The 14,218-nt window shown below is 40.0% G+C and overlaps 2 protein-coding genes across 3 annotated transcripts; both read right to left on the reverse strand.

Annotated features, from left to right (window-relative positions):
* Nucleotides 1–851: 851 nt before the first annotated feature.
* On the reverse strand, nt 852–7,193 carry caly (calcyon neuron-specific vesicular protein). The gene is made up of 5 exons (XM_086121075.1): nt 7,078–7,193; nt 4,190–4,325; nt 3,856–3,984; nt 3,425–3,538; nt 852–1,980 (listed from the first exon to the last, which is right to left on the reverse strand). The coding sequence occupies exons 1-5, from the start codon at nt 7,191–7,193 to the stop codon at nt 1,741–1,743; spliced, it is 735 nt and encodes a 244-aa protein (XP_085977201.1). The 3' UTR covers nt 852–1,740.
* A 2,503-nt stretch (nt 7,194–9,696) lies between these two features.
* Nucleotides 9,697–14,207, reverse strand: nsmce1 (NSE1 component of SMC5/6 complex). 2 transcript variants are annotated; one of them, XM_086120284.1, is made up of 8 exons: nt 13,618–14,207; nt 13,245–13,373; nt 12,910–13,031; nt 11,859–11,936; nt 11,579–11,722; nt 11,244–11,360; nt 11,011–11,137; nt 9,697–10,632 (listed from the first exon to the last, which is right to left on the reverse strand). In XM_086120284.1, the coding sequence occupies exons 2-8, from the start codon at nt 13,348–13,350 to the stop codon at nt 10,598–10,600; spliced, it is 729 nt and encodes a 242-aa protein (XP_085976410.1). In that variant the 5' UTR covers nt 13,351–13,373; nt 13,618–14,207; the 3' UTR covers nt 9,697–10,597. The 2 variants fall into 2 exon arrangements, with proteins under 2 accessions (XP_085976410.1, XP_085976411.1); XM_086120285.1 differs by having other exon boundaries at nt 9,697–10,629; nt 13,245–14,207.
* Nucleotides 14,208–14,218: the final 11 nt, after the last annotated feature.

Genomic DNA, 14,218 nt, shown 5'->3' on the forward strand with positions numbered 1-14,218 from the left:
CTCGACAAGCCACGGGAGCTGTTGGGCGCCAACAGCCATGGCTGTCTGCCTGTCTGCCCATGGAGCTGTAACAAAACTTTAGCATTGCTGAAAACTATCCACAACCCTACCCTTGTCCACTTCTCCTTGTAAAAATACAAAAATGATCACCACAGTATTTTTGATTTTGTGGAGGTGATAGTGTCCTTTCCTCATAGGAACCACTGCTACCATGCTGCCAGCATGACCGCGTAAACAAATGCACACGGGGATGAGTCACGTGACGTGCGCAGCGACGTTTAAAATTTGTTTACAACGGCCACACACACTCAGAACCCTGAATTACTGATTCCGAGCACTTGTGGGAAAATTTGTGAGAGCAAATGAGATGCAGATGAATATTTACTGTACACATGGATAAAATCGTTGGTTCTATATTGTTAAAGAAGAAAACCCAAGCGTATCCACGAAAACAGCTTGAAACTTGAATAAGTACAAGTGAATAGAAATATTTTGACAATCAATCACTAAAAATCAGGGATAAGCAAAACTTTTCAAACAAACCAACAGCAACAAAGGTAATGAAACTCCCCTGGGCAAAAACGAAAGTACGCCAAACTTAGAAAATGTTGATTTCTTTCATTCAAAAGTCTCTTCTTTATCTGTGTTCCTCTGAAATGATTCAAGGTAGACATCTTGAAACGTCTTTGTGCTTGAATTCTGGAGGTTAGCAGTTCTAAAACTAGACATAATTGTTGGCCCTCTTTCATTAAAAAGAAAAAAAACAGAATGGTTCTGGAATTAAATTGAAACTACTTTTTCTTTATCCCGTCGCATTAAGAGTTGCAGAAATGACTTCATTGCAGAGGTCGTACAACCAAATTATTTTTTTTATTTATGTCCATGCAATGAGATCCGGCAGATTGGTGTGATGTAAGGACAAGCTGTGCTGTGATCTCACACTCCTACACGCACGCTCACGCACAAACAGGCATGTTCAAAAACGTAATTTCATCGGCATTTGAAATAAAGAGGAATTTCGAAAAGGGTGACGATGATGACACATTACAACACCAGATGTATATTTTTAAACTGGCGTCAACATTCCAAACGAATGTACAATTACTTGTAATTGTAAATAACAGAAGATAAAATCGGTACAATAGAAAACATGTTCGGTTTGTGCAGACAAAAGTAGCTACATCAGATACATTCATATTCAAAAATCATAAGACATTCTTTTAGGTTATTTACTTACGTACGATGGCTAAAATGACAATTCTTCTTGAATGGGTCAGAACAGTCAGTTCTGACACGCACACATTTCTTATTCAGGGTAAGTTTCATAATGATAGCATATTTTCTAAAAATTCCCATCGTGACAGCAAATGATGAGGCAAAAGTGAATAAAATGTGTCACCTTCGATATTCCACCGTGACAACATACGCCACAAATTCAGATACGTAGTGAATTACACGGGAGTTAAGTCGCAACTCTGTGAAACTGCAAGTGACATTTTCCAACATTGTCATAACATTCTTGCCTCTGACCACAACCTCGAACACTCGCACGCACACACGCACACACACACACACACACACACACACACACGCACACACACACACACACACACACACACACACACACACACACACGCACACACACACACACACAATTTGATTATGGGATGCATTGAAGCATGTTTGACCGCCCGGTGAGGGGGAAAAAAACCCACAAAAAAAAAACAAGCACACAAACATTCATTGCTCTCCCTCCAGTTCACCTTTGACTGTCTGGCTGTCATGTTTGACGGCATCGGTCTTTTTCAGTGCTCTGATGACCGGCAACCATGGCGACGGCATCTCGGGCCCTGCCCTCTTGACTTGGTTGAGGCGGCTGAGGGCGGCATACAGTCCAGAGTTGGTGCTGTCTTGGATGTCTGTGGGATTCTGCTGCTCGCTGGAGAACATGCCCAGAGCGGCCGGAGTGCAGTGCCTTTGCTGTTCCCGCAGAAACAACAGTGTGAACGACGCCCATGCTGGAACCTTATCTTTGCTGTGTTTTCCTTTATCGAGGGGCTTACTACAGAGTCTCATTATGCAACTTTTGATGTCCTAATGTTATATAAAAGTTCCAATCGCAAATGTCATACAGTTCCATGCTTTTTGATCAAAATCAAAAGGGACCATGTTATAGATGTTCTATTTCCATTGTTTCCAGGAAAAATTGAAACAAAACCAAAACAAGTTGGCACCTGACCGGCATCCTGAAATGGATTGTGTTTGACCTTCAAGATTCCATAAGCAACTAGGCTCATTTTTACCTTGGCTTAGCACCAAAAGAGACCAAGCGCAGGCCACATAAGAGAGGGTGAGAGCAGTGCGCAGTTGCTCACATGCACAGCTGAGAGGGACCATTCAAGTACAGTATATCATGTATTAAGAAAAGGATATGATATATGTCAACACGAATGAAGCCTAAACATCACCTTTGGTGGCTCTGTGGTGACATCTTGTGCTAAAAAAAGAGCTCATAGTCTCCTTCGCCATTCACGCGGGTGCAGGAGGAAGTGCTTTGGCAATTTTGCTGGATGTGCAAGTCGGAGGCGCATAGAGCTGATTCCCAAACCACGGTTCAACCTTTAATTTTCCATATTAGCCGTACAGCGATACTAACATAAATACATTTAAAATCAACTCTGAAAGCTCATATATTAAAGTAATTGACTAAGACAAAGATGAAGGATATTTCCGTAAAAATCATACTTTCTTTTACAAATGGAAAGTGTTAGTCATCTCTTTTTTTATTCTATTTTTTTTTAGTTGGAATGGCTTTTTTTGTTTCAATTATCTCGTTTGTTTTTGTGAACTGTAATAACTATGCTCACAATTCGCAGCAAAGAGGTTGGAATTATATTCTCTTCCTGATCCTATCGGGAGTGAAACATCTTCAAAGTATCACCACACTCACTCGTCTTCACGTGTCGAGCGACGCATTTGCTGGGGAAAAATGCAACTGTATCTGACAAAAAACTTCAAAGGTTCCCCATTCCTTCTTCCCTGCTGTCCTCTCGTAACTAAGCCTTTAATCACAGTTTAGTCACGCTCAGCCCTAATTAAAGACCCCGCCGATTCACAGGCGGACATCCCGACCGCTGCCTGACCAAAAAAAAACAAGATCTGTCCCTTCCTCTCTTGTTTTCTCCTGCGAGAGAGGTTCTTGAACGAACCTGCGTGCCAGTGCTGCCTTGGTACACAATGGCCCCGAGGTGTCGTTAGGGAGATAATGACTTTCCCGCTCCAATGTCGAGAAAATTCTCAAGTGACGGATTTGAGGGTGAGCCACGTTCTGTTTTACACTAGTATAAAGCCCACTCTGCACAGAATGACTGAATAAGGTACACTTGCGTGTGTGTGTGTGTGTGTGCGCCCGTGTGTTCTGTACCTGAAGGACGAAACCCTGGGGGCAGGTAAGACGGTCATACCACATGGCTTTGTACATGAGCAGGAGGAGGAGGCTGGTTAGGAAGGCCAACATGATGAGGATCAGGCCTGTGATCTGAAGAACACATGCAGACACACTCTTAATATCTATATATTTGAGAATTATTTTAGGAAAATATTAATACCTGTAACTTTTTGGACAACTGCAATCTTTTGCGCAATTTGAAAGTATCTAAATAAGGTCTCGCATAACAATGAGCAACGTAAAATACCCAAAAAGTCAATTAGACAATCTTTCCACAGAAAACAATAAAATCAGGAGCCACAAAATCCAAATACAGTATACAAGTATATCTTGTTTTCTTGTTCCTTGTAAACTGTGTTTTGAAAAACTACTATAGCATGTTATATAATCTCTCCAAACTAGTGTACCTTGGCTCTGTCGGAGACATCTTTGTAAAAGTTGATGTTTAGCTTCTCAATGCTGGGGATGAACAACTTGTCCTTCTTCTTCTTCTGCTGCTGCTGCAGTTGGTAATGAGTCGTCGTCTTCACAATAACCTGAGGTGGGATAAAACATGCAGTGAAAATAATCTGTATTTGCCTACTAAAGGTAAACTATTTGTCATTGAAGAATATAAGTGTGACGTGAAAGTTGCAGCAAAATGCAATCTGATCACTCCATCTGCAACATTGCAATGAACAGCATATTGTGTTTGTTGTGTAACGTTATCAGGAGAGAAAAGCAAGGCCAGACTTACTGTACCTTGTCTGCAAAAGACTGCTGGAGCTGGCTGACCTCGAGGGGCGTGATGAGGGGGATGATATCAAAGCCGTCGTCTGCAGACGGCTGCTTCTCCATTTTATCAGCCAGATTGGTGCCCAGCTTTACCATGTCTGCACTGTTGCGGGCGGGAGAGGCAACTCAGACTTATGAGGACTTAGGTAAGATGTCCTTGATGAAAAGGAGAAACACCAACATATAGAAGCTTGGGATGGGCATAATATCAGCTTCATCAAAGTTAACATGACGAGAGTAAAATGTGGTCATTTTTTAAAATTTGCTGTAACTGGTCACCAACCAAGCGCAGGCCACATATAACACAAATAACTATTCACACTCATACCAACGGACAACTTTTGAGTCTTCAATGAGCCTAACATGTCTGTTTTCATGGGCATAAACTGGGGCACCCAGACAAAATGCACTTTAGCCCAAAAGGACAACATATCTATACATACATAAATACATACTGTGTATATCGTAACCAGTTTTCATTGAAAAAAAAAAAAAAGTCAACATTTGTGCAGCCGCAGGATGCTGGATCATGTAAATATTCATTGGGCCAGATTAAAGGGCTGAGGGGGCCAAACATTCGATGTTCGGCACACATTATGCTTTAAGAACTTTTTAGTAAGTCATCTTTTTATATATATATACATATATATATATAGACATTTATTTTTGTGCATGCAAACACTTTTTCTTCTTTTACCCCCCAATTTTGCTGCTGTAGACTATAAATTTCCCCAGTGTGGGACAAATAAAGGATATCTTATCAATTTTAAAAATGTTGGTAGGCAAACCAGTTGGGAAAAAATGGCTTAGAGAGCTCACTCACTTCCTCAAATTGAATAAATGAAATGTTCAGTCAAATTGAGAATACAGCTGTTATTTACAGAAACCAAGGCAAAACCGTCTCGCTTGCCCAATAACCCATCAAATGTTTTTGATTAACAAGCGAGGTGTATCTGCTAACATGAAAGGGTGCTCATCGAGACAATTTCAACCTCCACTAAGAAGCAAGAGACGTTTTCAGTTCAACGTCAGTAGAGATATTTTGGCTAACTCAATCACATCTCTGCAAGAACCTAAAACATAATTGCAGTGAAGGTGTGCTGCAAGAATAAAACATTAGAATAATATATTGTACAATACATCTGGGCCATAGTACCGTACATGCATTTCGATGTGTGAAAAGCTAATCCTGTCAATTACATAATCGTTCCAGTTAAAAAAAAAAAATGCTTTGCCTCGTCTGCCAGTGTCATTCCAAGCGCCGTCTTCTCTGTTTAATATGGTTCTCATTGATACCATGTCGTTTTCTCTCGCTTTGAGCAAGTGATCATCCAAATGTGACAGGAAGGGGTAATGAGTCATTCCCAGGTTATTCGCGCAGTCTAATGATCTAGAGCCCACTGGCCCACTGCTGCGCTGACTCACTAATGACACGCCACCGGAGTGATGCATCGTCTCAGCCGTCATGGCGGTGTGAATGTGCACTTTGGACACATCGGCGCCCCACGTTGGCGAGTTTGGTCTGAAATAAATCTGTGGCTTGAGTCGCAATACGTTTAGTCGGTCAAATCCATCTTCGGATACAAAATCAAATCACATGGAGGGGGCAGCAGCTCAGGGAGACCATTACTCAAGTACTGTACATCCAACGTTCTCATTGTGTGGGTGGGTGGTGGAGGAAAGTGTGAGAGCGATGAATCATCCTGATTAGCATCTATGACGATCAAAAAACCTGCGAGCCTGGAGCAACCACTGAAGAGCTGACAACGTATCTGCCAAATAGAAGAGCTGCAAATATTAAATTCCATTTGAAGAATATGTATGATTTATGGGCTCTCCTTTATGACGTGAGGGTTTTACAATAAGTATATCCATCCCTTTTCTAATCTAATCATGAGAGTCGCGTGCGTGCTGGACTGTTCCGTTCACCTGCCATCCATGTTTTTCAGAATATGGGAGGAAACTAGAGTACCCGGAGAAAACCCACGCGGGCACGGGGAGAACATGCCAACTCCACACAGGAAAGCCGGAGCCAGAATCGAACCCCGCACCTCTGCACTGTAAGGCGGACGTGCTAACCAGTCGCACACCGTGCCGCGCAACAATAAGTACAATATCATGTAAAAAGTCATTTAAAATAATCACTTACAAGCTGTAACTATCTGTTACTGACAAAATACCCTTCCCAAAAAGTGGCGGCAGGAATAATGAACCCGGGATACAGCAGTGGGAACACTGTAAATCCATTTTACGGAAAATCCTTCGGACATCATTCCTGTTTTGAGCTCAATACATCACTGGCAAAGAAACGGGAGTTTAAAAAACAATTAACTGATTATGTGACTGGTACTTTGCCCCCCATATTGGCGAAAGGAAATGTCGCAAAATTACACCCTTAGTATGAGGAGTGTTTTCGTATGCCTCAAGTTTAGGTTGACTGCCCATGCAAATGCAAACTTGCCACATTGAAGCTTCATGACCAAACAAAAGAGGTGCAGTCAGACAAAAGAGCCTCGATGCAACAGCAAATCCACAGGATGTGTTGGACTGACAAACAACATTGAAAGGCGCTTGTTTGTTTTAATTTCCTTCTGTATGTGACAATGTAGCTCCTGTGGTGGGATCGCAATCTAATTGCAGCCAGCACAGAAGAAAAAAAAAGACAGTCAGTACCAATAAAGGTCCAGTGTGTCATCGACAAGATAAATGATGTCTGACCTGCACTAATCAATAAAGATCAAATGAAAACAACAAGATTTGTTTTCATTTTCCAACAAGATTGTAGCAAGCAGAGCTGTAATATTTCAGCATCTGATTTTCATCCACAAAACACAGAAGAGAGAGAATGAACTTACTGCGGATGTCTCTGCTCTGTGGCCAAAGCGGAGGTGATCGCACGCCACTGATGCTGCCGGGGACTTGGCTGCGAAAGATGGTTGCCGTGGTGATGGGTTGTGAGCGCACTGCGCATGACACCAAGCTTGCGGCAGCTTCCGGAAGTTGAATATGAACTCAGCCTTGAGACTCATTTTAAGGAAAGTCAGTAATGGAATGATAGTACACTCTTTTTTTTAATTAAAACATGAGCAGCATTCATAGATTTGGTCTGAAAAGCCTTCGGATTTGGTGACAATTGCAAAGTAAACACGTGCTGATGTTTGGAAGTCAATGACAATTGACAAGAGCAGTAATTTCGTTCATGATGATCAAATACACAACTCATCATCACGGTTTGTGTGATGAAAAAAAAGACACAAACTGAGTATAAAAACTAAAAAGTAGAACTATTTTTCGGATCACATTCAAACAATACTCAACAACAAAAAATTACTTAAGAATGAATTGACATACTGTATACCGGTAGTCCAGGCCACTAGGGTAAAGGTAATACAGTAAATTGCTATTCGTGGAGTTCAACATTTATTTGTCTTTTCAAGTTGTTCTTGACATGTGCTTGGATATAAGAAAAAAATGGTGGGGCACCAACCACTCATAGCAGGAAAACTACAGTACTCCAAATAACCATACCCCCATTTGCTGTACATTCGAAACAATTAAAGAGACACGGGGAGCTGACACCTATACCAGCTGACGAAAGGCAGACCACACACTGGATTGGTCGCCAGGGAATCACAGGGCACATACAGAGACGGCCAGCCATTCAGACTATCACTTGAGCAGTTATTGAATCGATGCTGCCTGCACCAAAATCAGATGAGGGTGCCACTGCCCCAATCAATGACACATACTCAATTGCAACAGTTTTCAATTAAGAACAGCATTAATGTTGGCTTCTTTTCTTAGTTCCAGAAATACAATGTTAAGTCCGCCGCCATTTTCTATGACTACAATATGTACATGCGGCCAAATATCTGGTCAAAACTTGCGCCGTGGTTTCCGGTTCTGTCATTTTAATGTCTGGCTGCTCATTTAATTGTAAATGCAACACTCAAATTGGCTCATAAATGTGTAAATCTGACTCAAATATCTCACTAGACATGAACCTCAGTATACGACAGCAATCTATTTTGGCAGTGATGAAAATTCTGTTACCCATATTTGTCAGATGTCATTGTTCATCATTAACCGATGTGACCTGAAGTCATAATCTAGAAAACATTTGACAACCAAATGAAAAAGCACAATGAGCATTATGACGTATTCTTACAGTGCTGTGTGTGAAATAATACATAATTACTGTATAAATATATACAGTATATATTTTTCAGCCATAAATATTAAACAATAAAATTAAAACCAGTAAGTACGGTGGTAATTGAATGCACCTTCGGTTTATGTCGGTCTATGCCAGTTATTTATGGTTCATTATGTACATTTTTATCTGTGGAACCCATAGTACTGCAGATTGTACTTTGTGATGGTTTTATTGTGCTGACAGTGTCTCTGAGAATCGTCCTTTTTTTCTTAATTGTGGCTCAGCAGACTCTTTGGTCTTTTCCACCGAGGTTCAGGAAATCATGAGTAATGTCAAGTTAGCGGTGGTAATTTAAAAGAAAACTCCTTTAAAGTTGGACAGAGGGTCAAAGGCTAGTAATCCAGGAGCACTCATCCTCATACTTGCCTTTGACCTAGGAACAGATATCATGTGACCTCTGTGACCTGCGGAATCTTCAAACAATTTTATATCAGTGACATGCTGCCAGAGACGGTGCACTGAAAGTTTTTTGGGTTTTTTTTTTTTTTTTTTTTGGGATGCACGGTGATCTGGATCGGCTCATTGGAAGACTGCAAGGGGGAGCTTAAGCATGTGAAGATGTACGTCAGCAGAAGAGAGAAAGGAGCTTCCATAACTGTGTGGCACAAGTTTGTTTAAGAGAGGGAATGGACTGACAGAACAGACTCATCAGCTCAGGCTTGATTGAGCTCAACGTTTTCAGGGAGACAATGGGCCCATGCTGTTTCCTTATTTGGCCATAGGAATTCATTCGGCCTTTAGGAAAGCACTCGGCCAAAAAACTCAAGGCCCGCTCCATGCCGCCTCCCCCTCCCCCAAACCATCACCTGAGGCTACATTTATTATTTTGACCTTTTTCTTGGCAAGAGTGTGACATCAAAGTGGATCGTCGATTTGTTGCTTTTTTAGGTGTCATTGTCACAAGTGAGCAACCGACAGTACGGGGTGAGGGATGGGGGGGCTGACAAGGGAGCACTGGAATGACAATCAATTAGCCTGCAGAACAGACACTGAAAAAATGAAATGCATTCAAGTGTATAATTTTTGTGAGTTGTCCAGAATTTTTTTGCATATGCACAGTAATTCTGCAACATCATGTTGTCGGTATAGTTGAGAACCTTAAACATTTTATTTTACTTTTCACATTTGATGGAACCAGTTGTCATGACTGAAATAGAGAAGGCTATATGTGATGAAGCAAAGCAACCAATTCGTAATTGTTGATATAAACCTTTTCAGTGTTGTCGACAAAACCATGCTGTGATCAAAGTAGAAAGGATTCTTGTGGTCAAGGATTTATTAAACATTCCGCAGAACACTTGGACTAGTGTGACACTCATCAATTTAGAAATTCTTTCCTTTCATCTATCAGCGATTTTTTACAATTGTATTCAATGTACATTTCGGTTGCGAGTCATTGCTTTCAAATGCATAAGGTAGCAATGTCTGAATTAAATTTTTTGCACATTTGCTTTGTGTGTTAGAATTCACCTTGAAAACAGCAGTGCATGACTAGCTTTCAACTCGCACGTGTTTCAACGTCCACTACATTACCGAGAGCGCCACCAAGCGGCTCAAGGATCACACTACAGAACTTAAAATAACCTAATGTAAGCCTTTAAGTAAGCGGCAAAACAGCAAAAATGCACCAAGCAATATTTACATGCCTTTATCTCGAACCATTTTCAAGCCGCAACATTCTGAAATATTATCAAAACGGAATATTTTATTTGAAAAAAAATACAGCCTTAAAACCGTTTTGAAAATGTTATCTATATATACAGTACATACATATATATATATATACATATATATATACATACATACATATTTTGTTTTATATACTGTATATATACACACATACATAGATTGTCTTCACACACAATATTGGGAGCGTTGCATTTCCAGTGGTTGTGTTACCAAACAAGATACAACTTGGTGTGAGCATATACAGTATTTTGAAACGTTTTAGTTTCATCAGGAACATTTTAAAGTTTATGCAATCATTGTTTTGAGTTTAGTGTCAGAGACAAGCAAGTTGTTTTTAATAAACTTTTTTGTTTTACAAACAATATGAACCCAAAATGGAAAGACCATCCATTCATCGACCCGTTTATCCTCACAAGGGTAATAATATAAAAATATACTTTACTTTTTAACAAATACATGATCTTGAACCTTCAATTGCTGGATTCAGACAGACGCTCCTCGACTGCTGGAATTCAGAAAACAGTGTGGTTTCAAAAAAAAAGAAAATACAGCAGTAAGTCTACTTATGATTGGCCAGACTTACAAGCTTTTTGAGATGCAAGCCATCGCTTGGCTGATTTTTTTTTTTTTCGTCTTGAAGTACGAGTAAAGTACTGTAGAGTGCCATTTAAAAAAAATAACATTATTTGGTTGTGGAGCTATAATAGATTGGTGGCATTTCAATTAATTTCAAAGGGAAAAGATGAATAGCGATGCGAGTGCTTTGAGTTTCAAGCGTCGTCACGGAACAAATTAAACTCTTAGATCAAGGCACAGGTGTATTTTGTGTGTGGTCGATGTGTGTGTGTGTGTGGGGGGGGGATGAAAAACTGGGACAACATACCAGGGATCTCATGAGGCCAAATGTCATTGCAAGCAGGGCACCGAGGCTCCGTCGCTCCTTGGAAGAATCTTGCCACGCACGGGTTGTGCATTTTTATGCCACAGGTTGGATTCTCACAGATTTGGCTCTGAAAAATGAAATTAAAGGAATTGTTTACTTGGTGATTCGACACAATAGTATCAAGATCAGTTGAAAAGAGTTTTAGTAGGTGATGTTATTTGTTTGGAGTGTACCTGGAAGACAATGTTGTGACAGATGCGGCACACTTTGACCTGGTCTTGATACATAGTGCGAATGTATTGCTCCATCTCGATGATACATCTGGTGGACAAGCAGTATTCACCCTCTTTCTGCACAGAAAAAAAGAATCCCCCCAAAAAAGGGTATTTCTATTCTTTAACATGATTAACACAAATGTATTGCAAAGATGAATCAAAAGGCAAAACATGAACTGCAACAAAATGGCTGCCTTTAGAAAGGAAACTGCTCACACAATACCATATTCTGCTATTTTAAAAAAAACAGTGTAAAGAGCAAGAGCTCACGTTCGAATAGGTGGATTTCTTACCTCAATGAGCCAATTGTCTCGCACAAGTCGATTTAGCAGCTGTTCCATGTCTTTCTTCTTTGTTTTTTTGGTCAGCGTGTTGCCGCAATTGAGTATTTCAGTGGAGAAGGCCCTGCCAGTGTCCGAGTCCACGACCAGGTCCATCTTAATATGAATAGTGCACACTTGTCAACAAACGCTCATAAGTGGGTTTGTTAATCTTTCTGTTGCTATGGTTAAAATTGGTCAAATGTATTGCAGGAAAATACCCAACAACATTAGTGTACATGACTGAACGCACTATTTTCCGGAAAATCTCCAGTTCATGATCGGCGTAGTCAGATGTCATTCTGGTGACATCCGTTTCAATCATGTTAACCTGGACAGCAATCAAATCATGGTAAATATTAGCAATCCTGCAAGATTATGTCATATACAACAACAACAACATTTCCGCTCAAACATCCATGAATTACGGCTTAATTGAGCCTGGGAGCCCCCTGCACTTTTTGTCAGAATTTAAAAACATATGTTTCTTGTCCAAGATAAAAAGAAAAAAGCCTTTAACATTTTGCAAATCTTAAAATCTGTTTAATAAACATGCTTTAATTCAAACTCTTGACATAAAAACTGTATTTGTCTTTTTACGGCAAACGAATACAGTAATCCCTCATTTATCGCGGTGAATGGGGGCCAAAAGCACCTGCGATAAACAAAAATCTGCAAAGTAGCGACCAATAAACATATACTGGTAAAAAAAATATATATATATAGATATATATATATATATTTTTTTTAAGTCCGCAAACGGTCCGCGAGAAGCTGCAAAACAACTGCGAGCCACATAGAGCAACATATACAGTACTGTACTCCATGTATATATTAAAATAATAATAATAATAATTTTTTTTATGAATATGTTTGAAAAAATCCGCGATAAACGAACCGCAAAATAGCGAGGGATTACTGTATCAGCTCCAAATATCTGTTGTCAGCCTCCTTGACTGCTAATAATCGTATCGGTAAAGAAAAAAAAACTTTTGTTACAAAGAACATGTTAAATTACTAATTGTGTCTGCGGCATTTTTGGACCTTTGAATGAGTAAAGTATAACCAAAGCTTCCTTTATGTAAACTGAAATAGACTTCTTACAGCTGCACAGAAACCTTGTATTGCAAAAATTGTAAACATAAACAGGATGATACTGACAGATTGAGCCTGGAACTCATCTAGAGCATTTCTTATGGATGAAGTTACAGTAGTTTGTGATCTGAAAAGCTCCGCTCTATTCACAGATACACAGAAAAAATGATAGACAACATTAGGTTGATGCTGCGATTAACATCACTTACCAAAGCATAGTGCTGTACACCACTACTTTCACACATTCCTTTTCTAATCTGCATGAACATGGGCTCCAGATTAGAGTTGATGGTATTGATATAGTCATCAAGGTGGTCTGGGGAGTAAAAAGCTGTAAAGGAAGCAAAAACATTAAGCTCCACGTGTTATCAACCTTTCGAAATTAAATGTATCCCCATGGTTTGATTTTTCACGGAGGGACACTGATTTTGCTGGATCGTGCAAGCCTCTTTAATAGATCGGTAGAGCGTTTAGAATAAGAGTAACGTATGGAAAGGTCACCACTGCCATCACGTGTAAGCAGTTAGTTTGCGCAGTAACTCACTGTTGTGTACATTGCAACAATGGCGATGGAGTTGCTTGGCACTTGGTTCATCAACAATGCCGCTGCGCATCAGCACCTGCAAGAATCTTCTGTGACTGTCGTCCATCTGGTGGCGCCGCTCTTGAAATTCTAGGGAAAACACTGTCACGTAATTTCTAATCTTTTTGCAGTTACATGTCCAATGATGTTAAATCAAACTAGTTTACAATTCCATGGAGAATTAGTAGCTTTTTTTAGGTGAAAACGCCAGCTCCATCAAGTAATGTTATTCATGGCCCTAGTCGAGTTTTCAAAATGACATTAAAATTAAATTGTGTTGCTACAGTCGGCGTTCTCAAAACATTACGTCATTTTTAAGAAGAAAAAACATTACCAGTTTCAAATCAGCTCCTCGACTTCCGCGCTTTCCCTCTCAACTTTGACTCCACGTCTGCAGTTACAACAAATTTCTTAGTGACGCCGCCTGCTGTTCCGGAGTAGAATTGTGCAATTCGTCAATGCGGCGCACACCATTCATTTGCAATAATTTTTGTGGCCTGTATTCAAACCACAAGGTCTACTACGGGAGCCTATTGCTGCCAGACCAGGAAGAAAAAAAAAATCAATATCACATTCACAGATTTTTTTTCTACCAACTTTATCAACAACACTCAAGAACGCCAGAGGCCATCTTCTTCTCTGGTCCCAAACTCATCTGAGATGATCTGACGGAAAGTGGAAAAATGTGCTATAGTCTGATGAATCCACATTTCAAATTGTTTTGGGAAATCATGAGCACCATGTTCTCCTGGCCGAAGAGGAAAAGGACCATCTGATTTATCAGCACAAAGTCCGAAAGCATTAGTTGAGAGAATATGTTGCAGGCAACAGATTAAAAATGAGCAAATATTTGCAAAAAAAATAAAAATAACTTGTTTTACATAATTACCCAACTTCATTGGAATTGGGGGTTGTGGGCTATCTTTGGTCTGTAA

This window comes from Hippocampus guttulatus, chromosome 9 (genome assembly GCF_054856545.1).
Source record: "Hippocampus guttulatus isolate MCC_2025c chromosome 9, RoL_Hgut_1.0, whole genome shotgun sequence".
In the NCBI taxonomy this organism is placed as follows: domain Eukaryota; kingdom Metazoa; phylum Chordata; class Actinopteri; order Syngnathiformes; family Syngnathidae; genus Hippocampus; species Hippocampus guttulatus.

Bases quoted from the DNA above. Each gene is read 5' to 3' on its own strand.
- caly (XM_086121075.1), bottom strand. From the start codon at position 7,193: ATGCGCAGTGCGCTCACAACCCATCACCACGGCAACCATCTTTCGCAG. The intron at 4,326-7,077 runs GTAAGTTCATTC...CGCCCGCAACAG, and splicing joins ACAGAGCAGAGACATCCGCA to TGCAGACATGGTAAAGCTGG. The intron at 1,981-3,424 runs GTACAGAACACA...CTGCGGGAACAG, and splicing joins CCCAGGGTTTCGTCCTTCAG to CAAAGGCACTGCACTCCGGC.
- nsmce1 (XM_086120284.1), bottom strand. From the start codon at position 13,350: ATGGACGACAGTCACAGAAGATTCTTGCAGGTGCTGATGCGCAGCGGC. The intron at 13,032-13,244 runs GTGAGTTACTGC...CTTCCTTTACAG, and splicing joins TTGTTGCAATGTACACAACA to CTTTTTACTCCCCAGACCAC. The intron at 10,633-11,010 runs GTATGTTGTCCC...TCTGAATTCCAG, and splicing joins TTGGCCTCATGAGATCCCTG to CAGTCGAGGAGCGTCTGTCT.